This window comes from Cygnus atratus, chromosome 8, assembly GCF_013377495.2.
Source record: "Cygnus atratus isolate AKBS03 ecotype Queensland, Australia chromosome 8, CAtr_DNAZoo_HiC_assembly, whole genome shotgun sequence".
Lineage (NCBI taxonomy): Eukaryota > Metazoa > Chordata > Aves > Anseriformes > Anatidae > Cygnus > Cygnus atratus.
In genome coordinates this window covers 1,313,799-1,341,619 of record NC_066369.1, presented here as the reverse complement: position 1 = coordinate 1,341,619, position 27,821 = coordinate 1,313,799, and the positions used below count along the sequence as shown (strand labels likewise).

General features: G+C 38.8%; 2 protein-coding genes and 1 non-coding gene across 3 annotated transcripts; 2 read left to right on the top strand and 1 right to left on the bottom strand.

Moving 5' to 3' along the window:
* Positions 1 to 23: 23 nt before the first annotated feature.
* GCLM (glutamate-cysteine ligase modifier subunit) lies at positions 24 to 11,547 on the top strand. Its single transcript, XM_035538110.2, has 7 exons — positions 24 to 348; positions 2,953 to 3,018; positions 4,736 to 4,820; positions 5,561 to 5,617; positions 6,184 to 6,386; positions 7,549 to 7,663; positions 9,396 to 11,547. Exons 1-7 carry the CDS (start codon positions 229 to 231, stop codon positions 9,563 to 9,565), a joined length of 816 nt encoding a protein of 271 aa, XP_035394003.1. The 5' UTR covers positions 24 to 228; the 3' UTR covers positions 9,566 to 11,547.
* DNTTIP2 (deoxynucleotidyltransferase terminal interacting protein 2) lies at positions 10,504 to 22,451 on the top strand. The gene is made up of 8 exons (XM_035537424.2): positions 10,504 to 10,534; positions 11,908 to 12,230; positions 12,997 to 14,738; positions 16,218 to 16,353; positions 17,063 to 17,158; positions 17,546 to 17,710; positions 18,764 to 18,873; positions 20,262 to 22,451. Exons 1-8 carry the CDS (start codon positions 10,504 to 10,506, stop codon positions 20,353 to 20,355), a joined length of 2,697 nt encoding a protein of 898 aa, XP_035393317.2. The 3' UTR covers positions 20,356 to 22,451.
* Positions 22,452 to 24,617: 2,166 nt separating this feature from the next.
* TRNAR-UCU (transfer RNA arginine (anticodon UCU)) lies at positions 24,618 to 24,703 on the bottom strand. The gene is given in 2 exon segments: positions 24,618 to 24,653; positions 24,667 to 24,703. It is a non-coding gene; the product is annotated as a tRNA-Arg (tRNA).
* Positions 24,704 to 27,821: the final 3,118 nt, after the last annotated feature.

The window sequence follows — 27,821 nt, the reverse complement described above, 5'->3', positions numbered from 1 at the left end:
GGGGCCGGGGCCGGGGCCGGGCGGCGCGCAGGCGCACGGGGTGGCGGCGGCGGGGCGAGCCGTGCCTGGTCCGCCCGCCGCTCTCCGGGCTGGGCCCGCCCCGCCGCCCATTGTCCTCCCCGCCGTGTGACCGGGGCCGGCTGCGGAGCGTCCCCGCCGCCCTCCCGCCCCGGGTGCTGAGTCACGGCGCTGCGCTGCCCGCCCCGGCAGGTGCCGCGGGGCTTCGCCATGGGGACGGACAGCGCCCGCACCCTGCTGGAGCGTGCGGCCACCCTCAACCTGCAGACCGGCAACCTGCTCAGCTGGGGCTGCGGCCGCAAGAAGTGCCCGGCCACCCCCAGCGAGGAGGTGAGCGCGGCGGCTGCCGGCCCCGGGGCTTTCCCGCGGGAGGTGCTGGGGGAGGGCCCGGGGGGGCTGCGGCGGAGCCTGAGGGGGCGCCCAGGAACCCTCAGCCGGTGCCGGGGCCGGGGCTACTGGCTGCCTGCTGGCGCCCCGCAGCGCCGCCGGGCCCGCTGGGGAGCGGAGCCGAGCGGTGCTGGGCCCGGCTCGGGTTGCCGCGGGGAGCCCGTCCCGCCGCAGGCCGGAGCTGCCCCCGGGGCGCTGGCCGCCCATCGGAAAGGCCCGGCTGTGGTGGGGTCGCCTCCTGGCGGAGCCGAGCCGCGCCGCGCTGGTGGCCTCGGGGGGTAAAGGATCGAAAGCTGACAGGAGAAAGGGCTGTCTGTAATGGCAGCGGGATTCCTGATGCTTCTGTGGCGATAGATGTGTCAGTAGTTAGAAACCGCCACTGCAAAGGATGAAACCGAAATTCTCCTTTATAACTTGGAATTAGTCTTAATAATTCGCTGGTGGTGACACATCTTGGGGAAATTTGGTCATTGCTGTCTTCTCTAAAGACTACAGTGGTCCTTTGTTTCAAAAAAAACCTGGAAGATCGTTTTAATTAATACTTGAAAACCATTATCTTAAATAGTATGTGTCAACCTTTGCAATAATTCTGTGTAAATGGTTGGAGATCCTGCGGCCACAGGCTTCGAAACCGCTGTGTTTGTTGTCTGGTCACAGCACAGGGCTTAGGGAATGGTCGCTGACCAGACACAAGAGCTTTCATTGCAGCTGGTTAAAGCCTGGTAGTGACACTGGTCGTGTGTCAGGAGCTGGTTGAGGGCATGTTAATTGAGAGCAAGCGGTAAGAAAGGTGACTGTGTGAGAGGATGATGTAATAAGGTGGGAGAATTCATCATACTTTTGTCATGTGGTAATAGCTTTTTAATTTGTCCTAGTTACTTATTACAGTGTTCTGTGATCTATGTGAAAGAGGATTAGATTTTGTAGCAAAATAAGGCTGCCTATCACAATGCGCCTGTCCAGTAACTTTTGGAAAGCTATTACATAAAGAATGGCCAATGTGCATAATTAATCACTTAAGGTATTTCTCTCCATTTGTTTACAGAGAAATCTGCATTTAAACATAAGGCTGCCAACTTCCCAGAGTTGCTGGTACTCCAAAAGCAAATAATTAGCATTATTTATCAGAAATAAATCAGCTTTTATCGCTTCTATTCAGTGTAGTTAGTGTCTGTAGTTCTCAGTGTAAGAATGTAAGCCAACATTTTTCAAAATATGAACCCAAGGGCTAGGAGTTTAGGGATGTAACTATATTTGGAGTCATATGCTGTGCTTTCCACGTGTGTCGAGAGGTGATGGTGGTGTGCTTTGGAGGCAGAGGTTTGTTCATACTAACTGCAGTAGAAACACAAGGTGTGAGTGTTGCAAAGCAGTAAATGATACATCTTTAGCACCTTTTAACTTTTCCTCAGAAAGGAAAAGATAGCATATTTTGACGTAACATAATGTTAAAGACTGCCAGCATCATGGGTATCTGTTTGAGGGGGCAAGCCAGTTCTTTCTTGCCTTTCGAGTCAGTTATTTTTTTTCCTAGCGTTTTAAGTGACAAGGACAGAATGTACCGCATTTGTGTTCACAGAGTGTTCTCCCAGTATTATGTCTTAAACTTCATGATATCCAGTTTTTTGTTTGGTGGTGGGGCATTGCCTTCAGTCAGTTTGTGCACGTTATTATTGGCTCTCTGAATTCAGCGTCACAAGAAATTGCTATTTAATGGTACAAAAAGTACGTATCCATGTAGATATAAAGTACGTTGTTAAAATGTGAAGTGGGAACTTAAGAAGTGCTTCTCTCCATGGCAGATCCCAGACTTTCTAGTACATTTCCTGAGTCTGCAGGATGACCTTTCCTGAGAGATATCAGAAGGCAGTTAGAGCGTTGGAGCAGCTGAAGCATTGGTGCAATGTGCAGTCAGTTAATTAGTTTATGGAGACCTAATAGTTATGCCTTGCTGTGTTCAAGAAGATCCACGGACAGAATCCTTGTCAGGTCTATTTTGCATCTGTGAAATCAGGAAAAATGCAAGTGCAGGGTAGGAACTGAAGGATCCCCCTAAAGATTCAGCACAATGGAATAGGTAGGTGGTGAAGGAGAAGGGTCAGATGCATCTCAGGAAGAGAAACGATGAATATAATGAGTAATTAGTGATTGACTGTGAAGACTCTTTTCCAAGGATGTTACAGCATGTTATCTGACTACTTTGCAACTTACGAATCTTTATGTTTCAAAAACAATCAAAAAAAACAACAACAAAAAACTCTAGTTCTTAACAGTTGATCCTGTCTTTTAAGATGGCATTGGAAAATAAATGAAGTACAGTAGTTGTATTACTGCTAACATGCTGTGAAAGAGGAGAGGAATTTTCTTAAGTAAACTAGTTTGAACAAGTTTCAGATGGAAGCTATGAAGGAAGAATCTTCTGTGGTTAGAGGAATGGTGTCATGAGTTCACGGGCTGTCTGTCTGTCCTGTATGCCTATGAATCATTGTATTTCTCTGCAACTAAAACATAACTACACTTCAATAAGAAAAAAAATATTTTTTTTAGGTGCGGGACTGCATTCAGAAAACACTGACTGAATGGAGCTCAAAGATAGGACAAGATCTGAATCAGGTAGGAGAGGTATTATGCCTGTTACAGGTGAAAACAGAAATATGTGTATGGTTACACCTTTTAAAATATGAATGAATCTATTAAATTTCTATAAAATTATCTGCAGCTCCAGATACCTTAAAATAGTATTTCTCAAATCTGTTTTTTTTTAAACATTTAATGCTTCTCAAGAGGTTAAGAAAGACCAAAGTAAAGAATTCTGTTGATGAGAAATAAGATGATTCTTAGTTGGAAAAAAAAAAAAAAAAGTCCTGGTTGGTAAGATTTCCAGTTAATTGTTGAGATGATCAGATGATCGATCGCACACCAAAAAAAATCATATACCTTAGAAGTATGATAGTTCTCTCCTGAGTTTTTACAAGCATGCTATCTAAACCATGGAGATGATAAACTAGATAGATGAAGATTGTCCAGTTTGGCAGGGAACTCTGAAGTGTAGTCTTGGGTGTCTCAGAAATATTCCCAAAGATGCAGAAGTGGCAATCTTCCCTTTAAGAACTGAAGACTTTGACATAATGCTTAAAACCACTGTCATTGCCAGCTGACATGAACACAAAGTTTCTGGTGCATGTCTGTTCCTTTTTCACTATTGCTTCTGAAATTGAGCAAAGCAGTAAGAAGTTCCCAGTAAATGTATTTGCTCTGTAAAATATTAGCATATTTCTTTTAAAAACAACACAAAACTTTCCAGACAGTTTGTTGTTGTTGTTGTTTTTTGTTACCAGTTCTTGTGTAACGATGACACATGAAAATGCACTTTGCTACATTCCACGCTGGAGTGTGGTGAGGCAGTTACTGCTGAATGATTTGTGGAAGATCTAATGATTGCTCAAGAAGTGAACATAAATATAAATGTTTGTATCAGTAGGATACAGTGATCCATTTAAAGTTAATTGTTTAGTGTAAGCTGGGTTTTCTCTCAAAACATGTTAACTGCATATATATGAATTCTTTTATGAATCGTATCAGCTTCCAATAATTCAAAAAGTGTTAACTTCCGTTTAGAATGTTGACTGTATGGAATAACTCCATGATTCACTTGAGGACTTTTTTGTAGGGCAGGAAAAACTACCAGAGATCTTAGTTATAGGGGTGGGGTGTGCGTGCTTGTGTTGTTATCATACAAAATCTCACGGAGATAAAGCCTTAAAGTTACCTTGTACCAGCTGATACATGGTCTGGTCTTAAGTGAGCACAAAGGATGAAATCTCTGAAAATTTCTTAATTTCAAAATTATTGTATAAAATTTTTTTACAGCACTTTCATGCTAGATTTCCCTGAAAGTACAAAATACTGTTATGCAAAGTTGTTCCCACCCAACACCACAAAATACTAATTTGGATAATGCTTTTTTCAGCCAGTCCTGAGGCTTTTTTTTTTTTTTAGTGAGGTAGTTTGAATTGGCATGGTGATCTTTTTACATCAGAAAAGCAGAACACTGCAAAAGGTTATTCCAATAATTCTCCCCAGACAGTCATATTTTTTATGTTAGGAGCATAATATGTCCATAATTGTCATATAGCTTTATTTTCCTCTGTTGTTCTCACAGAGGTCAAGAAGCAATGGGTTGCTTTCTTCCTGTGTGATTGCATTTTTATACTACTTTTGTTTCTAATTGTGCTGTAAGGTGGGTTTTTTGTTTGTTAGCTTTAATTAAAAATATTCCTCAGAAACTTATTGTCACCTATTGATGAGTTGTCTCATGTGCTTACTAAAGGAAATACTGGAGGTTCTGGAATGTACTGTAGCTCAAGCTGTAGAAAAAATGAATCCTGATGAAAGGGATGAGTTGAAAGTATCAGGTAAGAAGGCAATTTAAAAATCTGGTTGCACCAAGAGGTTTCATATGCTGTTTACAATAGGATGTTCATATATTTTTTTTCCCTCATGTTTTGTTATTGCAAAGTCAAATGTCATCAGTACACACTGTCGTATTTGAATCAGTTGGCTGAGAAAGACCTGAATGTGTTTCAGGTTTTAAAGCATCTCAATTTTCAAGCAGCTTAAATTTTTCTAGTTTAACTTCCATCCCCTCAAGACATTTTAAATGTATTTTGTGAATCTTTGTTGACTTTTCTGAAGCAAATTACTAAGAATTAAGTAATTAAGAAGTAGCATTGGAAGCAGATTTATTTGCATAATTTTTCCAGGTTGAATATGATGAAATTGAAGGAGGCAGTCCAAACTAACACTAGTACATTTTGAGTCTCAGTAAGTTGTGAAGAGGTCTGTTTGTACTACTATGTATGTTTTTTTATCCAGGTTATGGTTAGTGGTTAGTGTCTTGATGCGTAAGTCCTAACTTTACAGCTTATTAGACCATATGGTTTCTTATTCTGAGACTGTGCAACAGCTACCAAATTTAAGAGAACAGTGTCATTATTGGGCAGTCATCTTTCAGAAGTTTTTTTCAGTTTTGGTGTATATTCTTAAAACCCTTTACCCAAGCATTCAAAAATATCTCTTTACTTTTGCTAGATACACCATATATTTAATAATAGCTGGTTTGTTTAGATATTGATTTCAGTTTCTTTGAAAATAGCAAAACTTTTCATCGTTGGATCAAACTCTTCATCAGTCAGAGATGCGGTTGACATGGGTAAGTGTAAACTCCCTTTGGTATTTAGAAATAAAATTAGGATATTTTCAATCTAAGAGGTGTATTCAATATGTGTCACAAGTATACATTGTTTCTCTCTAAAGAGAGACAGAAGTGGTAAAGTATAACTTGCACGCTATTTCAGTCAGTAAGCTTATTAAACGTGGATCTCTGTAGTCTTGGATCCAAACACTCGTCTGATTCCTTGCTCCAAGAAGGAGCAAGTTCTTACTCTTTTGCACAGAACTTCTTAAACAGCAAGTAGCACGTGGTTTTCTTGTAACAGTGATACAATAAGTTTTTAAAAGGGGCAGCTAAAAACAGTATGAATTTCACTGTTAACTGTGATATTTCACATGTCCTTCATCTCTATGTTTGATTCTTGGCTAAAAAATTTGCGTTACTATCCTTGGCTAGCGATACATTTGGAATTTTCAAATGGTGAATTGGAAACTAGCAGAGCAAAGCAGATTTTTTTTTGTTTGTTTGTTGTCTGAATTTAAGATGTCATGCTGCTTATGTTCTTATTTCACAAAAAAAAAAAGTCTTTTTTTCTGTTTCTTCAGCATGTTCAGCCCTTGGAGTTGCTCAGTTAGATTCAGTCATTATTGCCCCACCTCCTATTGAAGATGGAACTAGCCTCTCCTTGGAGTATTTGCAACCTTATTGGCAAGAACTTGAAACTCTAGTTCAAAACAAAAAGATTGTTGCCATAGGTACCTCTGACCTTGATAAAACATTGTTAGAGCAGCTGTATGTGTGGGCACAGGTGAGAACAAACTTCCTATTTGTAGCATTTCTAAAACAGATTAACTACTGTTTAGTTGGCTGTCACATTGTTGTAAATGGTTTTATTAAAAAATAGAAAAAAATGGCCCCAGTTATTTTCAGTACCGTCAAGATGTTGGTCAGTGTTCTTGCAAACAGGCCTGCAAAGACTGGAAACCATGGGGCTGTTCAGTAGTGGTTCTTTGAAGAAGTGAAGGTTTTAGTTTTGAATGCTCTTATACTTAAAAAGGAATATAAAAAGTACCCTTAAACCTTTGGATTTATTCCAGTGAGTCTTTGAGCACATACCTGTTTTCACTTCAAGCTGTGTTATGAAAGTAAGGATTTCCCCCTAAGAAAAATGCTGCTAAAATGCTGAGCTTAAATGGAAAAGAGACTCTGAATCAAGCAGCACAATATCTTGTTGTCCAGTGTGACTAATTGCCTTGTCACATTTGAGCAATGGAGGTCTTTACTAGTATCTGGCCATGCTCATGTAAGCTTGTGGATTTACTGTTTCCTTATCAGTTCTTTGGATGCTCATTTTATGACATTTCTTTTGTGATAAGTACTGCATCTGTATAAGAGGTCCTCCTGAGAGTCTTGTTGTGTACTCTTCACTGCATTGCATGTGTTGAGAGGAGGCCAATTGAGCGAATTCATGGCCACCTGCATGGTGATCATGAAGGTAGTTTGTGACGAACAGATGCTCAACAGAAGAGAGTCCCTTTTAACTTGAGCAGTTCTAGGCACTGACTTGAATACATGGAAGATGGCAAATTCCATATCCTTAACAGAACTGGATTTTTATTTTTGATCTTTTTCAAACTAATAGCCCTATAATGCTTTTACTACAAAGAGAGGGTGGAAACCCACAGCTGTTTAGGGAGCACAGCAGGCATGAAGCCAAAATGGGTTAGTACATGCCTCACAGTGACAGTACCTGAAGTTAGATCTTATTCTTGTTTTAGACCCTATGCTGCAGGAAATTGCACGTGTAGGAGTTGCCTGTTCAGCAACATGCAGAATTAGTTATCCTTGTCCAGACCTCAGAACAGTGGTCAAAGGCAATTGTTAAAAGCGGCATTTCTGTTGTAATAGAGGGCACGGGGCAAACAACTAAAATAATGTTTTTTCTTATAAAAGCATTCTGTTACTTTCAGGTGAAACCAAGTAGTAATCAGGTGAACCTAGCTTCCTGTTGTGTGATGCCACCTGATCTCACAGCATTTGCAAAGCAGTTTGACATACAGCTGCTAACTCACAATGACCCAAAAGGTAAGGCTTGTCTGGACAAGTTAACAGAACACTTCTGAAGTGCTCAGACACTTCATGATAACAGAAGACTTCTAAATATATTTATTCAGTACAGAATCAGGAATAATCTTTCTCTGAACTCTAAATTTCATTACATTTGAGTCCTGAACTTTTAGAAGTTTCACCTTCATAAAATATTTCTATTAAGTTCTTGCTTTCCCTTCCAGGAATGGAAGGGGTTGGGAGGCAGTCTCCCAGCCTGGTATAGTCTTTTGAAATAGTTTTAATCAGAGAAAATGAAGTCAATAGAAGAACAAAGAACTGAGAGATTTTTGCTATGTATTTTTCAAAAATAGATTATTTCTATAAATCATAGAACAAAATGACAGTTGTACTGGTGAAGAAGAGTAAATGACAAGTGAAAGTTCACTTGCCTGGAATTTTTCTGTCAAAAAACTTGCATAAAAATGTTAATGGTCAGTTGATTTTTTTGGGTAATGGTAGACATTAAATTATAAACTTCAAGCAGGGGTCTCTCAAAGTAGTGATGACTTGTTATTACAAAGAGAGTTGGTGTAAATTCTTTAGTTGTTTAGTGCAGTGATTCATCTACGAAATGATTGAAGGACTGTTAGACTTTCTATAGACTCTTGAACTCTGAGTTATCTGCTCACTAGAATATTCTGGGATATTGCATTTGTTTCTCTCAAAACTCATCATCTTCACTGTAACGATGCCTTAAATGTCTTGCTGGAACTGTAAGCCAGAAGTCTTAAACAATACTTAGTTTATTTCTTCTCTATACTCTTCCTTATGACCAGCTATTCACAATGACCGTAGTTTTCTTTCCTTCTCCTTTTTTAACATCCCCCCCCCCAAAGAAAAAACCATATGAAATGCTGTTTATTAAGTACCATGTTTTACATAATCATTGTCATAGCTAATGAATTGCATCAGTGCTTGAACATGTAGCAGCCTATAAGATGAATTGCCATTATATGTGGCAAATTCTATGTCCAAAACAGAGCCTGCAATTTAATAAATGTTGCCTATCAAGAGTCATGAAATGAAGAAGAGGAGTTAGATTGAAAACAAAGCAAGGAGTCATTCCCATATGCATTGTTTGCTAAGCGTTATTTTTCTGTCTTGGTCAGCTGAAGAGCATTGAGACTATCTTTTGGGAGCACTCCTCTACAAAGAAATTGTTGCCTTGATTGCCTTTCCAGAGGAAACTAGGAGAAATTGTATTTGTCTTCCTTTTCTGCTTTGTGGCATTTAAGCCTATTTTTCTTAATGCTTTCTTGGCTTTTGCTTATTACAAGCCCAGTTATGGGAGATGCTATAAATGTTGAGCTTCCTGTGACTGCGGAAGTAACTCAGTGCTTTGCTGATTTCAGACTTTTGCTTTGCTCTCTTCTCGTTTGTCTGGCTAGCTTCTCAATTTTAATTTTTGCCTTTTTCCTGCTAATAGCTCTGCTGATCAACTCCATTTGATATTGTAGAAGTTTCAGTTTATTAGTTCTGTGGGGAATAGTGTTGAAAAAACAACAACAAAAAAAACTTGTCATGAAGATTTCTTCTGTAATGTTCAACAGCTTTTACCCTGCATGCATTCTGGAAGAGTGGATCTGTGGAGTATCTAGCACTGCTTAAGATTTTTGACCGTAGGCAGAAGCTTCTCTTACTAAGTGTTGCTTTTTGCAGCTGTTTACATGACATTGTTTAAAGCATGAATATCCCTTTTTAACTTCAGAATTACTTTGTGAAGCAAGTTTCCAAGAAGTTCTTCAGGAAAGCATCCAGAACGTCAAAGCACACGAATGGATTCCTTTATGGATTCTCCGATATTCAGTCATTGTTAAAAGCAGAGGAATTATCAAGTCCAAAGGCTATATCATGCAAGCTAAAAGAAATGCCTCTTAAAACACTCTCATCCTTTTTTCTTCTTTGAAATGGCCTACTGTTTTAATTTCTTGGGGATGGGGGAACATTGTTTTTTCCTAGAGATTTTTACAGCATTTATAACAAAGACCAAAAGTTGTAATTATTCAGTGTGATGTTAGCAGGAGTGTCTGCAGTGTTCTAACACTATTTTTATTTCTTAACCTATTAACCAGTTCATTAAAAATATGAAATATTTTGGGTTTATTGTTTTTAATTGAAATGATCTATAAGAAACAGTTTAAAATATTTCTTTGTATGACCAGTTCACTGTAAGAGTTATCATATTTTAGCTACCATTAGGTAGTATAGAGAAACACATATTTTTAAAATTTAATTTCTATTAAATAATAGTTACTGATATGGTAGGTACCTAGATTTAAAGCATTCAAGGACTAGTTTTTATAGAAAATTGTCATATTTCATGAAAAATATCCTGAAAAAATAAACTATCTCGTTACTTCGTGTGTATGTACAGGTAAATCAGCTAATTAATTTGTGTGGATGGGAAAATTGGTTTATTTTTAATACTGTGTAAGAAACCTCTGATTTAGAAAAGACGCATCTTCCAAATTACTTTCTATTACTTGAATTCCTTCTGGCTTCTTTGTGCCTCGATATTGTTTTAGTGTTTGCACAAGTGATGACATCTTTACAGTTTGAAATAGAAAATGTTTTATTGTATGAGTGTTTAAAATAAGAACTGGAAACAAATGATGAGAAATCTGTTAATCAGAATTCAAATTGTACCTGGCTTGTCCTCAACTGTTTGGTGTTTTCCGTTTGTTTGGTTTTTTGATACTTGGAAACCACGCAATTGGAATCAGTCGAGTGAGAACATGTTTGCTTCATGATCATGTAAAATGGATTATTATTTTGGGGTTGCCTAGGAAACTTCATTGCTTGAGTGCCATTCAGAAATGATGCTAACAAGGGTTAGCTTAAACTTAGGTATGTTTCTTTTTGGCAGTAGCTTAATGCACTGGCTTGGTATCTTGGGGAGATTGCTGCAGCTAAGGCAAGGCTTCTGGTTTAAAAATAGTCTTTCTATTGAAAACGCCTTTTAATTTGCTTAGTATTTTAATCAGGCTATATTGCAAAAGCTCAACCTGTATTTCAGCACGGGCTCTAAGTGTCTAAAATCAAATACTCCTTTTCCTTTTGATTTCAGGTAGGAATAGGGCTTTATACTATTACTCGGTAACTTATTTGTACGTATTTTGAGCTTCAGAGTGTAAGGAAATAAATTTTCACCAACTTCTTTTAAATTCTGTTGTGCAGGCAGCTAGTAGAATTTAAATGCTTTTAGGCACTGTCTAGAAATACTAGCTTACTATAAACCATTCCACAAAGTTAAAATATCAATTTTGATAAAGATACCTTTGAGTGCTTAATCATCTTATCTGTATGTGGCAAACTCTAGGAAATTCTCATGGATTACTTCGATTGTTTTGATAAATAAAAAGGAGAGAACTAGAACTAGTAATGTACCAAGAAAATGTTTATTTTTTTTCTCCTAATCAGAATGTATTCTTTTTTATGTCGGGTTAGGGTGTATCAGATTTTGAAAAGGAGTTGCATTTTAAACTTCTGTACTAGCTCTGAGATGAGTGCTGCTGCTGATTAACCACTCTGTAATTTCTTTGACTGTTGACATTCTGTACGGTATTAGACTTGCATGTGTGTTCAGTTTTATACATTGAAATTCCATAAAATTAGAATTGTGCTAAAACGATGTACAGGTTGCCCTAATGGAATAGTTATTTTCTTCCTGACTATAAGCTGTTAACAGGTATTTTGCTGTAGAAAAGTACCTTTTAAGACACAATATTATTTTTGTAGTGGCACTAAGAGCATAACAGTTTATCAGGTTCTCATTATTTGTGTGTCAAGGTGGGAGAGGTGGGAGTTCCTTTCATGGGAAATTGGAAAAAATGAATTAAAAATTGTAGGCTTTTAATTTATGCTATGTATAACTTCTCTTTCTGTTGATAATAGTATTTTACACAGAGACTTTGTCATGAAATGGTCTTAACCGTGTTTTTACGCTCAGGGATTTCCCTGTAAAATGGCACACCTCAGCCTTTATGTAACAGAAAGGGCACTCCCTACTGCGTGGTTTGATCATCTGAAAATGCCACGTTCACAAATTTAATATAGTGGATATGGAGAGGGGGAAAAACAAAAAACAAACAAACAACAACAACAACAAACAAAAAAACACCACCACCGTTGTAATTAGTGAAGATACGTTAACTAACGTTGCGGTTTTTCCCCTCCTTCTTTACACTTTCCTAGACCCCATTCTTGCACCACTCTTTAAGCAGAGCTGAAGGTGAACACGGGAGCCCCCGGGTGCCTTTCTGGTGCCTTTCCGTGCCAAGCAGAGCCAGCGCTGCCGCTGCTCCGCCAGTTTCTGGCGTTTGGCCGCTTTACTTGCGGTCTCACGCAGGGGACCGAGCACCCTGCCGGTGCCGGACGGCGGAGGCCAGGCCGCGCCCCGCCTAGCGATCCGGAAGGGGCTGGGCACGGCGCGGCCGACAAGATGGTGGCCACCAGGCAGGCGGCGAGGCGGCAGGGGCAGGCGCCGCCGGCAGTGGGGGACACCGGCAGCACCCCAGGGCCCCAGCCCGCCGGGGCGGTGGAGGTGAGGGAAGGGGCCGGGCGGGCGGGGGGGCGGGCGGTGGCCCCGGGCTGCGGCGGGCTGCCTGCGGCGTGAGGCGCGGCGCTGCGGCAGCCATCTTCCCTCTCCCCCCTCTTTTCCCTTGCTGTTAGCTGAGCGCTTGCCTGTAGCTTTTTCACGAGACACACGCACTGTCCTGTCAATATTGACCCCTTAGATAGCATGTTTTATGGTGATCCAACGTTATGCTGTGCTTCGGGAAGATCCTGCCACTGCAGAATGCTTTTTCCACTACAGAACAAGTTTTTCTACGATTTTGATTTGCTTTCAAGGGTAGCTTACAAGCATAATTAAAGAAGCAGATAGTGCCTAGTGTTGCAGTTGCTGTGAGACCAGTCTGTTCCTAAAGCTGCAAAAAATGGATTCAGAAACCTTTTAGGTCTAGTTCTGTAGTTGGGCAAATCTGCATGTGTTTCCGAATGTCACCTCTGGATTTACTCCCCATGACAGCTTGCCAGAATTTTGTGGAATGAGACAGAAGGTATCTTTTTATTTATATTTCTTAATGCAGTGGATTTCTTTACTCTGTCTTGACCAAAAGACAGTAAACAAATGGATAAGAAAGGGATGGTTTATTAATGCTCCTTTGACATAGATAGTTACTTGGAGAGTTAACGCGTTATCAGCATGACTAGATTTGTGTAAAGAAAGATTGTTAGTGATTTGTGTAGCATACTTTTTTATGAGATTATCTTATCCATTAATAACAGATTTTTCATTTTCTTTCTAGAGGACATATACTGAAATTGGTACTTCTGTATCTACAAAGATGCCCAGAAGGAGTAGAGCAATTTGTAAGCCTGAGGTAATTAAAGAATCTCAGCTTGAACAGGTGGAACGCACAGAAGCAAAATCAGATGCTAGTGATAGCTTAGAGATAAAAAGTACTAGAAATGAGAACACGAGTGTTCATTCAGCACAATCGGCTGCCGAACCCCAGGTTGATGGGGATGTGTCAGAAGCAGAATCAAACTGCTCTGCTGTGTCTGGTCTTCAGACACCTTTGATTATAAGAGTAACAAGAAGACGACAAATTGTAGTTCCTTATCAACCAGATTCTCCTGCAAAAAAAAGACACGACAAGACTACTTTTCTAAACGAGTTAAGCAGTACTCTAGATGAAGATGATGTCTCTGAAGCTGAATCTTGTTCTGGTGTTGTTTCTGGTGTCCGGATGCCTAACGCTACCAGAACTACAAGAAAAAGGCAAAGCAAAAAGAAGTTACAACCAGATCCAGTCTGTGAAGCCCAGAGTGAAGATATTTCTGATGCAGAGTCATGCTGCTTTCATATGGAACAGCCCATTACTACCAAACGACTTACTAGGAGCATGCGAATGAAAGCACAGGTAGAAAATAATGAGGAAGTAAACAGAATTGTTTCAGAAGATGAGAATTTAATTGAGGACACAGTTAAATCTGAGCCATTAATAATTTCTGATTCTAGACCTGCTCCACAATTAGTCTCTGACAAAAAAGATGCTTCCTCTGTCACCGAACATAATGAAGAATCCAGTTTATCTACAAGCAAATGTTCTTCCAAATCTGCTAATGCAACCTTAAATGAAGATGTGAAACAAGACTTTTTGAATGATACAACACCCAGTAGTCTTACAAAAATGAAACAAAGTAGTAATACTGAATCGCCCAGAAAAAAAGCAATAAAAGATACACAAATTCTTGGGGTAGATGATTCAGAGGAAGAAAGTGACAAAATTCAGGAAGAGCACAGTAAAATACTTGTGAGGGGGGTGAAATTAAAGAATATGGATCTTTGTTTAACTGATTGCATGAGTCCCAAACAATTGTTAGAATCCGAAGGGCAATTAACACCAAATGTAAGTAAAAAAGTTCCAGAATACAGAAGAATAGACGCTGAGGCAGCGGTAGAGAGGTCTTTAGCCTGTGCAAGTGAATTAAAAAAGGATGAACAATCTAGTGCAGTGAGCAGCCCACGAGAGGATGCACCTGTTGCACAAATAACTGGCAGCGTAGCTGGTAGGTGTAGAATGCTTGAAATCAGTGTGGACAGTGGTGAAGACCAAACAGTAGAATATGCTGATTCTGTATCCCACAGCAGTGAAAGATCAAGCAGTGGAAATAATTCTCTTACATTGTTTCTGAGCAAAGATGAAAGTGATGAATCTGAAAATAGTGATGTGGCAGACATAGATACAGTGGAAGAAAATAAGAGTTACATGGAGGCAGATGAAAGGACTCCTTCCATGAGCAAACCTTTAAAAAAGAATTCACTGCATGTTGAAGGGCTTTTTGTAATTGATACTGAGCCTGGCATGGGTTCCAACCAAAAGTATTATCTAGATCAGGTTGACCAAGCTAGTGTTGTTGAAAGTAAACATGAAGGAAATGAAAAAGTTGAAGAATCCTCAGATCTAGAAGAGGCTGAAGAAGAACTGATAGATGAAGATGAGAAAGATGAAGATGATGATTTATTGAAAAATAAAATTGATGTGTAAGTATCTTTCTGGGAGTAACTAAGAAAATCTGCATTATATTTAAGCATATTCATAAGATGTACATTATGTGCTCAGTGACAGAATAAATGAGGGAGTAGTGTTGTCATAGTCATAGATGTGGAAATGGATTGCTCAGATTATCAGAGTTATAATTCAGTTGTTTTTTCAGGTTTACATGTAGCAGAACAGAAGTGTCTGAAATATTTAGGTATCCTGAAGCCTTGTATGTGTTCAGCATAAAAAAAAAAAAAAGTGAAACTGGTTTAAACTGGTCAGGCTGACTTAATTGCTTATTCAGAGCAAAGGTTTTTATTTATTTATTTAAATTGGGGAGGGGGATATAAATAATAGAAGTCCAATAAATCACTTGCATGTTATTTAATTAGATCAAGCTTTTTAATCCTAAACATGTGCATAAGCTTTTATGTTTTCAGTTCTTGTTTTCACAGGATGGCTCAGGGAAGATACTAGATTGTGACATAGTAACACTTCAAGCAAAGCCAGCCCAGCATAAAATTACAGAATAATTTAGGCTGGATGGAACTTCTTGACCTCATGTAGTCCAACTCCCTGCTAAAGCCCCTTTACGTGCTTCATGTGTTTAAAGCATAATACTCTGTTTAGGTCTGATAAATTTAAGGCTTACTCTTTTAAGAAACCTTCAGGTAGGCCAGAAGTCTTACAAAAAATGAGACAGGCATTCTGTGTAAAGGTGTTACAGATTATTAGTTCATAATGTATATAAACATTCAAGCTACAGTAAATACCAGATATACCAGTTTAGATATTGGCATATTTTTCCGTAATACTTTATAGGTGTTATGCATTCTTGTTATTTAAAAGCTCCTCTTGAGTCAGCCATCATACTTTGTTTATAGATGGATTTCTTTGGCTGCCTGAATGTAATAATGAAGAAAGAAAAGGTGAAACATCCTAGCTTTGAATTGTTAAATCACATTATTCCTAGCATTATTATACAGACAGTGACTTACCATTCCAACATTCCTCTGATGAATTCTAGCATCTTCATACTTTTCACTAAAAGTTGAAAATATTTTTACCACCTATGTGTTTGGCCTTTTTTTTTTTCCTCTTTAGCTAGCAAGCTTCTCGATGTATAGAAGAAGGAGACTGGTCATAAGTTCTTTTGCAAGGTTAAGCAAATTGATAATTCACTTTTACAGAAGATAGAAATATCTAAGATAGGAATACAACATTAAAGTTAATGTGAAAGATCTGTGGAAGTGAATCTACAGGTATTGCTCTTTAAAAGCCCTCACTTCGTGTAGTGGCCTGATTTTTCCCCATTATCTTCCGTCACCTCTTAATTAGGTATTTCTTCTAGATACTGAGACTTAACTGCAGTACTGAACATAAGTTGGAAGAAGAAGAAAATATTTTTTTCTGCCTTTCCTATTCAGAGGATAGCAGGTGACTTATTACAATATTCTAAACATTAACTATTTCCCTTTCAGTTTGCATCTTTCCAGCAGCATAGACCCTGGCTTGAACATTAAAAAGCTCGGAGGTTTATATATAAGCTTTGATGGAAAAAAACAGAAGCCTAGTTCAAGTGTAATTAAACAACCGATGGAGAAAAAGAAGGACCAGGTAATGTGTTTACAATTATGCAGTTACCTATGACTACAGTAACACAAAGTTGTTAACTTCGATAAGGTTGGTTTACTTGTTTTTAAAGAAGTATCCTGTTTTCTGGTTTGCTGAGAACCTCCATTCATTTTGGCCAAAGTGTGTATTTACACTTGGTTTTAATCATAAGAATTCAAATACATGTGATGCTTCTGACATAGAAAAGCAGCGTGAGTACCAGCATTGTCATGTAAAATAAAAAGGTTGATTGTGCATGCAGGTTTGCCTAACCGCACATGAGCTTAAAGTCTGCTAACAAGATACGTAATCTGTAGCAAGAATGAATTTCAGTAGCTATGGGACTGTACCATTCCTAGTATGAGATGAGTAGTTTTATTTCAAAACACCCTTAGAGATAAAGGAAATCCATTATTTTTGTTGAGACTGTTTTCTTAGGCTTGTCCATGATAGCCCACTTCATTATGGAGCACTTGCTGTCATCCTTCTTCCAGAGTTAGCCACCTGTTGCTGGCCAGGGTTCTGCTCCCTCTTTGTTTCGAAGGCGACTGCTATTTTTGTTGCGCATCAAATGAAGTGTTTGCAACTCAAATGCTTTATTGTAATGCTTGCTTAGATTCTGTATCATTCCTTTGGTAAGTTCTGTAACTACAGGTAAACAATACGTTTGTATTGCTGATGTGACTGACTGACATTTAAAAATACCTTGCAGCTCTTGCAGAAGAGTATAATAACTCCAGATTTTGAAAAAAAGGAATGTGTCCCACCCTTCAGGGAATCACTTCACCAGCTAAAGAAACAGCGCAGAGTAAGTGAAGAGCTGTTAATGCTTCAAGTGACAACGCAGCATGTTTAGCAGAAAACCCCACACTGGGACTGTGTGCACATACACGGCTCACAGAAAGTGGAGTGTTAAACTACAGTTTATTATCTTTGAGTCATCTTGTGAAAAGCAATCTTTTTAGTAAGTAACCAGTACAGTGGAGGGAAATATAATGTGTACTCATGGGATACAAATCTGGGGTTAATACAGTGCTGATGATCTTACTGAAAGGGTCATAAAATACACTTTTTAAAGGTACAAAGTTATGTTCTAAATGCTTTATCCATCTTTTGGAGGGAGGAGGGGGAAGTTCGTTGTTGTATCCTGTCCTGGTAGCTGAATGAACTTTAGTATTCTTGTACTGCATCCTAGGCAGAGCGAGAGAAGACAACAGGTGATGGCTGGTTTGGTATGAAAGCCCCAGAAATTACAAGTGAACTGAAAAACGATCTTAAAGTTTTGAAGATGAGAGCTTCATTGGACCCTAAGCATTTTTATAAAAAGAATGATAGAGATGGTCTACCCAAGTACTTCCAGGTAAGGAAGAAGCAAAAGAAGGCATTGTGCTACTCTCAGGTGTTCTGAACAGTTACTCTCTACCTATTTTATAGGTGCCCTCTGTTTTTGTTGATTTAACTTTATAGCTAAATTACTAAGTATTTTGAGTAATTTGCTGCAGTTTACAATTGCTTAACTACATTAAATAGTTAAGCAATTGTATATTTTTTATTTAATTTTATTTTTATTTTAATTAAGCAGTTGTATGTGCTGGTTTTTTTTTTGCAGCTGATCTCATAGGACTGAATGAACATGTGACTTAATCGTTATTCTGAACCCTCAGTGACTAGGTTTCCACTGCTTTTTAAAGTACTAGCCTTTATAATTAGTGTGTAGATAATAATTAGCATTTATTTTCTTACTAGCTAATATAGTTTGAATGGATACAACTAGCTTTGTGAACAGCTAGAATTTCTGCTACTTTGAAAGCTCTTGCCTTTAAAACATTTTGCTTAAAGAAAATAAGTACTGGAGAAACTGTGGAAATGGGCTTGGTTCCATCTACTTATGTCTCTTTGAATAGTTAGCATGCTTGAGGAAATTGTTTACATTTCCATTTCATTATAAAGGGTGGATTTTACTGGATTTCATTGTGTGTTTTGAAGTTTATGGACATATAAATACATTAGAACTGGCCAACATGCCAATTGGAAGAAATGTGATGCCTTACAGGATGAAGCTTTTATTAGAGCTGCTGTGGAACCCATCTAGCAAAACTAGCACGCATAAGAATTTCCTTTCCCTCCTTGGGAAGATGTTTGAAAGTTAACTGGATTTCTTAAATATTGATACAGCAGTCTGATGTTGAAAATCATACTGTCCTAAAGCTGAGACCCTCCTGTGTCCACTAAGCATGAAGGAAAAAATGACTTTGCGTACCAAATATTGCTTACTTTTTGATATTTTGCACTTATCTATAATAAATACAATTCTGATCTTCTCTGTAGCTGTCTTTAGAATTGTCGTTAAGGATTAAAAAATAATCAACATCTTGCCATTGCAGTAAGAATGTTTATAATTTTTATTTTTTAGGTTGGAACTGTGGTTGATTCTCCCATAGACTTTTATCATAGTCGAATTCCTAAGAAACAAAGGAAGAAAACAATTGTTGAAGAGCTGCTTGCAGATTCTGAGTTTAGAAGGTATTTTAAAATAGTTTTGTATTTCTAATACCACATGTAGAAGAGAAGTGTATTTTTAACTATATAGCTCTTCTGTTGTTTCCATTCAGTTTATATGTTGTTTTTGAAATTCAAAGAAAACTTTTTAGTCTGTTTTAGCAATTCATCAGCACTTGCTATTGAGAAGATATAAGGGACAGGAGATAATTGGAATGTGATAGCATATTTTTTTTTATCTCCTTAAAAGGGCTTTACCCAACTCGGGGGTCACTGATATTGGCAGTTACTCTTAAAGTAGTGTTAGTGTTGAAAAGAAAACATTTAGGCTTGTTCTGGTTCGCTTCTAAAATAGGTGTCCATACGGGCTTGTACTAAAAACTGAGTGCTTTATGCCTATGCATCAACATTTTTTTTGTACTTGTTGTTCATTTGTGTGAAGACTGATTAATTTTTCTTGGCATAAGTGATAGAAAAATGTTGACTATAATAATGTGGAAGTTGGTGGGATTTCATTTGATAAGTATGTCAGTCTGCCACCTGTCATAGGAATCAAAACTGCACAGTATGGATGATTTAATTTTGGCCTAACCTCCAGATTTTTGGAGATCGCTTAGTTGATCCATTTTTATATTAGTTGTTACATGATGTTAATTTGTATTACTTTTTTCCCCCATAATGATATGTTTTCTTGGAAATAGTACATGATTTAGGCTAATAAGGTTAGTCTTGTCAGGCTTCTAAATTGATTGTTAATGTTGGGAAGGCAAGTTAGTATAGCTGTTTCTTAACTAGCTTTCTGGCTTGACCTGATTCATAAGGTGTTTATTAGAAGCAACTTTAAAAAATGAATGTCTTTGAAATTTGATCAGCTAACTTATGACTAATTAGGACTTCAGCCAGCTCTTTTAGCATTAGTGCAGATAAATGTTTTTAGTCTTGCAATTAAAAGCGTTAGTAACACTAAGCGTGCAATGATCCATTGTGATAGGTACATGAAAGTCTTGTAGAGGAGCTAGCAGCTCATGTTCAGTACGTATATCCTGTTTATTGTGTGGTGTTAATCTCATCTCACTCTCCAGTCTTGAGTAGAGTAAGGTTGATCAGCTAAGTCTGCTGAGAGAGTAGCATAAAAACAGGTATAATGTATCCATAGCATTGTTGAAATTGGTGAGTCTTCCCAATAGGAGCAGTAGCAGCTTTTTAGCAAACTGTCCAAAAATGTGATTATATATGCAATGATTATACCAGAATTCTTGATTCTTGAATCAAATTTATTTCTAAAACAATTTGACCTGCATTTATGTGAAATCCAAGTGTTGATATCCCTTTATATATGCATAAGTATCCATATTATCTTTTCCTGAACCTTGATTTGCCTTGCTTAAAAGTAAATTATCTATTTTGTTCAGATATAATAAAAGGAAGTATCAGGAGATCATGAGTGAAAAAGCAGCTTTTGCAGCAGGGAAGAAGAATCGGAAGAAGAAGAAATTTCACAATTAAGACTTGAAGAAAAATAACAAGCTGGAACAACTTATTTGTTATAAAACTTTCCACAGATTTCTTTGGTTCGTGGTGTATTGTTTTTTTTTTTTTTTTTTAAGATTGAAGGTCATGTAAATTGAGGGTTAGGGAAATTTCTGCAGTAGGAGTGTGTTAGGAAGCTGTATCAAAAAAAAAAAGTGAGTTTATATGTAATGTATATTTAATGTTTGTTTTAAAAGTTGATGATTTGAAAGCATATCGTTAAATCTGAGAACAACATCCAAATTCATTGGTTATGTCTTGTTCAGTCTTCAGTCTTTATGTGACTGAATTAGTAAATTTAGTTTAAAGTTAGGTGTGTAATTCACCTTTACACCCATTATATATCGTAGCAAATTTTTCTAGGTCTTATCAGAGGTGCTTCTGGCCAAATCTGTAACAGAGGGTATTGAGAAATAGTTCGGTTGTGAAGAGTTTATTTCAACACTGAACATAACAGGGATGAGAATGCTGTGGAATTCAGCATAAGCACATATATACAAATAACATATGTAACTATAAACAAATATTAAAGTATATAGTATTGCTTAATTCATAAAATAATATAGTAACTATTTATATGCAAAGTTTTAACATCCAGTCTTCTATCACTTTTATTAGCTTTTAGCATTTAATCATTGTTTAATGAATTTTGTGAAAAGAATTTGACAATTGGGTCCATTACCTAGGGTGTGGTCTGCAGATTGTGGTCTAGTAGCTGATTTGGAATAGTTATTCAGAAAAATGAATAGAGTGAGTTTGGAAGAACTAAAGATGGTATTAGTTCAGTTTCCCTTCAGTGACAGTTCATAAAGTACTGTGATTGTGAAAAGTTTTGTGTTGTTTGTTTTTTAATGACCTAGTTATTGTATTGCTGTTACAGTCAGTTTAATTCAGTTATTGCAGAAAAGACAGATGATAGAAGAAAAAAGGCTGTTACTACATTGTGTCAGATGGATTGGGTGAGGAATTTATAAAAGAGATTATCAGAGGACCAGTGATATTTATTGTTTTCTTGAAAGTCCTACTGAATTTTAAAGGTTGTAGATTTTAAGTGAAAAGGATGTTTTTGACCAGTGTTTAACTATGATTTTCTTTTTTTCCATTCTCGAGAATGAGTAGTTTTTTTGTGTGTTTTATGTTAAGGATATTAGCTATTTGTGCTGGAGGTAGCTAAAATGAAATGAGAATCATGGTATTTATTGATCACCAACTGAAATATGAAAGAAAATTTCCCGTGACCCTTTGGATTTTTGAAATTCTTTTGAAGTTAACCATAAATATTCATTACCAAGGACAGACAGGGACATAGATTCCTTAAAAAGTGCTGGTTGCCTGGAGATAAATGGTGCACAAAGTAAAGTGAATTTGCTGGGAAGTATGAAACATGTAGACGTAGAACCACTAGCCCCCAAGTCCCTGCTACCATGCAGATATTATTCTAATACAGTTGTATGTAAGCTAAAATCTTGAACCTGTAAATGATAAAAAGCCAATAAAAGCAACTATGGTGTCTTGTTCTCTGGATGAGAAATGGAAGCACAGAAAATGCATAGTGAACACTGAGGAAAGAAAACAAGGCACCAGAGTAGTCGTTATTCTGTTGCATCTTGGGACCTTCTAGCTGAACTCCGGAAAAGAGATGTGCTACCCTGAAGGGCCCTAAGAGAGAAGGAACAAGTTCTGGTTTTAGGCAGCAAGCAACAACGCCATGCCGGTTGTTCAGGCTGCTCAATAGCTTGTTGCAGATCTTAAACCAAGCTAATTTATATACAACATTGCTAGTGTGGGATTTGTTTTATGTTCTTTATCTTTGCCCTTCTTTCAGATGTTCTAATGTCTTCTGTTTTGCCACATGCTGTGTCCAGCAAGTGCTTGTGTTCTACTGTGGGAGCGAGAAGGGGACACATCAGACAGTGTGAGCGGGGCTGCAGGGCAGGACCTGCACCTCGCATTTGCCAGCGTGCTGGTCAACTACTGCCTCACCTTGTGCTTCATTCAGCCTCTTCCGGTGAAGGCACCGGTTGGCATATTGTTTTGCAATGACCTATTTTCATAAAAGCATAGGAACATAATGCTTTGGAGTACTCCTTAATTTCAATTAAATCAATTGAATTTGATTAAAAGTGACAAATTTTAAGTTGCTGGGGAGAGCAGGTGAAAAGAAAATGTACCACGTGACTCCATAAACTTACCAGATGATTGGATTTGTCTGGAAATACTCAAATTTGTCAAAGAAAGATTGTTAAACACCAGCATAATTTGAGAAACTATTTGCCTATAAATTGCAAGTATTTTCTTGTAATTGTGCTGTCAGAAATGCTTGTGTTACGTTAATTCTGCCTGTAATGATATAAACAGTTACTGACAAATTTCCCTGAGATTAAAGAGCAACAGAAACGTAGCTAAGGGTGGCTGGGGTGGTCGTGGGGCAGTACCACCAGTAGTTATGGTTAATTTAGGTGCAGAAGTAAAATACTTCTCGTTTTCCTTTGCTCATGCTTCCATTTCCGTACCTTGGGCACTTTTAATCTCCCTGCAATCAACAATCCCTTTAAAATTGAAGCTGCCTAATGCTGCCAATTTATGTTGTTTGCCATAATTCTTGATTCTTTTCCTTCTGATTCTCTTAATGCGTTCCGAAAGACTATGCGTGTATTGTCTTTGCAACGTTTTCTTCAAGCCCCTCTTCACACGCATGTTTTGTGGAGTTGTCCCCCTGTACTTCCCCACTGGGGCTTGTGCCTGCGCGGTGGGAGAGCCGTCGCTGCTGCTGCCGCCTGTGTGCTTGCGCCAGGGAATTCACCGCTTCGCCATCAGGCATGTCTCTCTCTTAATTAACTTACGCACTTCTCAGGTATGGTTGTGTAAATGTTGCTTGCAACATGCAAATACATACATGTGAAAGCCTTGGCCTTCTATTTTTTTCACTGGGGTCTAGGCAGATTCTGTGGCACTATCCTTAAATACAAAACTTAGGGGAGTAGTAGTTGGAAATGAATGCATTGCTGGAAGTGATGGGATGAGGAAGATTTTGTCTGTCGCTTGACTTAGTTGCTTTTATGGGATTCATGTAAGAGAGGTTAGTGTTGGCTATTTAACTTTGAATTCTGGGAAAACTGGATGTTTTTGTAAAGGGATGTACATATTTTATAGCTAGATAGCATTCCTGAAGGGGCTTCTCTGCTGTCAGTCATAGTTGATGTTACTAACAGCATGGCTCATTTTCAGTTATGGGGATTTACCTTGTTTTTAAATAAACATTATTATGATTTGAAAGAGAGGCTGTAGTCACCTGTGCAGGATTTAAAACCAATTTTTTATTTTAAGAAATTAAATACAATTCATTAATTACATTGTGAATTTATTAAGTTGTGAATAAATCATGAATTTATTTCAGTCATGAATAGCATCGAGGTTTGCTTATTGCTGCTGCTTTTTAATTATTATTATTATTTTACCACCCAAATTTTTAATTTGTTTTGATAGGTCTTATTAAAGTGGCTCTTTGTCTTCTTTTTATTGGTATGCATAGGTTAGGAAGAAAAGATGGTATTAATTCAAGCATTAAATGCTTGTTTCATTTGCTGCATTTTGTGGGTGTTTTGTTGCTTGAAAATGATTTTGACTAGGTCTGTGTCAGACCATCACTGAAGGAGAGAAGTAGCCTTATTTCCAGCTAAGACCGTTTTCCAGAGACGGTTCTAGAAACCTAACAGCATGACTCAGTTGGTCAGATACAAGTGCCAAGGTCGTTGCTATTGCTGGGCTTTGCTTGGAACCTTTCTTTCCACACATTTTTTAAAAAACCGCTCCTTGCGTGAGGCACGGGCGGGCGGCTACAGGCGGCCGTTGGTTCGCCTCGTGCGCGGCCGTTGGTGCCCTGCGCGCCTCAGAGCTTGGTCGCTGCCTGAGGGAGGAGGCGGACTCGAGCGTCCCGTAGCGGGGGCGTCCGTGTTCGGCTCGGCGCGGCCCCGCTGCCGCTCTCTCATAGTCGTGGTTCGAGTCCAGGCGGCGGCCTCGCGGCCACCCGCGACGCGGGCCGCGGTCGTTGTCGCTGCCCGCCGCCCCCGCTCGGTCAGGCGGCCCCGCAGGGACTCGCTGACGGGAGCCGGCCGCCGGGAAGCCCCAGGCTGGTCGGCTCGGTTGCCGCGGCCGTGAGGGAAGGTACAGCAGGCAGCAGTGGAAAGGTCGCAAACGCACGGAAAGAGGAAGGGGACTAAAGAGTAAAAGAGCACATGCGACTCCGCCGGGACTCGAACCCGGAACCTTTGAATCCCTTCAACCCTCTAGAAGTCCAATGCGCTATCCATTGCGCCACGGAGCCACCTGTTGGAGTCTTTGCACGCCGCCCATAGAGCCTGCGCGGCCCTGCTCTGACTGTAAGTGGCCTTGGCGTCGGGTGTCTTCCTTTTCACTCGTTAATAATGCGTTTTGTATCATTTCTCCATCTTTTAAAACTAGTATCGATAGGCTTAGCCTTATTAGCTGCTGTGTAAACAAGTCCCGAGGCAGCCTGTGCGCACGGCCGGGAGGGGGAAGGGAGGGTGACTACAGCTTGCTGTGAGGTGCTCGGCAGCCTACCTCTTCTGAGAGATGGATTGTTGTTTTTTTTTCATCAGTACTGTACATAAAATATTTATTGTCATCACACTTGGGCGGTTTCAATATTAACCCTTGTATTAGAGGAAACATAAGGGAATCCTGTTCCACAGGTTCCTTATGTTGTGGAACTGTTCCTCCAAACATCCTCAAATAAAGTTGTGTAAATAAATCTTGTTAGGACTGGGTCTTGGTACACACATGAACATGAAACATTGACGAATTAGGTTAGCTCTGATTCTGCATCAACAAATACAAGCATTTCTCATATTCCAATTATTTGATGTGCTTTTAACATCACTCCACTTCTGGACTAAATGTGAAAATTCAATTTCAGACCCAGAAAAAACCTTTCCATATCAAGGATATGGAAGCTACACTGGGTCAGCTCCAAACCTTATATTCATTTAAATACACTTCACACAGGAAGTTATTTTAACGTGGGTGATTTCCAACATTGTAGGTTTTTAGAAACAATCTCAACACATTTTCTTAAAACAATAGTATTTGAATTAAAGTATTTGGGAAAAACATGGGTATGTTTACTGTGCACCCTATACACTGCAGCATTTTGTAGCTCTCCAGTGCCACATGAGACAAAAAAAAAAAAAAAAGCTGTGTGGGAATCTGAAAGGTGGCAAGTGAAAATATGTCCCTGAAGTCTCTGCTAGACATGATGTTGTGAGGTGACAGAGAAATACGGTGAGATGCAGGAAATGCCTGGAAATCAGTGACTGAGAATATTTTACTGAGAATATTTTGGAGTCTTTGAAAAACCTTGTAAATGGGAAGAACAAAAAAACAAAAAATATAAATAAATTAGGGAAATAATATTCCATTATGTGGCAGTATTTTCGATGAGAATGAAAACATCACAGTATACCTGGATCGTTGTTTCAAATACTGTGTCTGTCACTAAATCCATTAAGGGAAGCAATGACTGAACTATATTTGGTCTAAATTCACAGTAAAATACCCAGTATTTCTGTAAAACAAGATTTTTCCTTAAAAGCTGTAGTTACGATCAGTAGCATGTTTGCTGCCGCAGCGCTCGGAGCGGGGCACAGGGCTCCTGGGCACCTGGGTGGCTCAGGAGAGCACGCTGCGGCTGGAGCAGGCAGGGCTGGCAGCACGCCTGCTCTGTAGTGCTGCTGCCTGGGTTGCACAGGATGTACAGGTTTTGTGAGACTCTTGTATTTCATGTAATAATCGATATCAGTACCTATAGGAGTGGAGAAAAACACAAAAATAAATGCATCTAAGAATCAAAGTTGTGCAAGAGTCAGAGTAGGTCTCATTGGATTTATGAGCTCTGGGTCTGTGTTGTCTTGCCACAACTGTGCCATTCTGGACCAAATTCCTTTGTGCTTCTTGTAAATAAATGTTTATTTGTGTCCTCAGACTAACAACTCAGGCTCTGTGCTTCATAAAGGAAACAGAACTTTTGTTTTTAAAAGCTGAATTAGTCATCAAAATAATGAGCTTAAATTTATATTTGTTCAGCTCAAATAAATCACTTGTATGTAGCTAAAAATTGCCATGAACATCCTGTAGTATAGGAGTATCCGGGCACATTTATTGTAGGGCAACAGGGTGTCAGCACCTCACCAGTGTGATTTGATACCATGGTAGTAGCTTTGGACAGCAGAGCACTAATAATTGCAGATAGTGAAGAACAGGAGTTAGCTTTGAGACAACTAGTCTGAAGCTGTATGAGCAAAGAATTCTGAGGCTTGTATGAATGTTATCTCCTCTCGTAATTTCATTTTGGTTAGTTGGTTTACACAGGCAGGTAACAGGCTGGCTGGTGTTCTTGCAGGGCTGACTGGGGATGTGTTCAGAAATTGTCCAGAGATATTTAAAATTGTTCAAGTCAGTTTCCGTATTTTTTTCCCCTCCGCTGTGAACGTAGTCCCAATGCAAAGTCCACCTTTCGTTTTTGACAGCAGATGGAGCTGCTGCATGAGAAACAGAACAGCTCACAGTTCATGAACTGAGGAAACGTGGTATGTTAAGCAACAACAGATGAACCTTTGATGGCGTTTGGACCTGGATGTGTCCTTTGGACTAGCTTTTCTAGGGCCAGCTGAAGTTCAGTTCTCTTACAAGCTGTCTTCTTAGCTCCTCTTCACATTTATGCTCTGTTTCAGGGAGTTGAAGTTCAATCGTGTGGGCACTTAGACAATTTCATTGAACTAAGCTAGGTGCTATTCTGCTAATTTTAAATGAGGAGAAACTGAGATAGCAATACCTTGACACAAGACAGCAAGTGGATCAAAAGCAGGCCAAAAATATCACCACTGTATGGTATTTTCCCACTGATAGTAAAAACCTAGAAATTAGTCATAAGATTGGAGTGGTCTTTGAGACACTTTGTACAGTTTGGGTTTCAGCATTGTTTTCCAGCGGAGCGTTGCTTTGCAGAATTATTTCATGCTTGCTTTATGGACCTTTTCTGCTTTTATTTTTTTGGTCCTTGTTTGTGTAGCTTAACACAGTGAAAAATAGCTACAAGCATTTTTTCAGTGTTCATTTATAGTTCTACTGCATTTCACTCATCTTATGTTCCTGAAATGCACTGGAATACAACTTTTGTGCTTTTCTGTTGCAAAAAGGAGAGCCTGTCCACTTTATTTTAAAAATGTGGAGCTATTTGCTCTTTATTAACATCTCAGTTTTGATAATAAGCTAAAGTTTGTCACTTCTCAAACTTTCTCATGTAGCTCTTTTCAGTTTCCTTTTTGTATGTTCCTCAAGTTGTGTACTGTGCAAGGTACTTACCTGTGATGTGTTTCGAATTAATGTTCTTAACTGTACCAACCACCCTTGATCTTTGGCCTTTG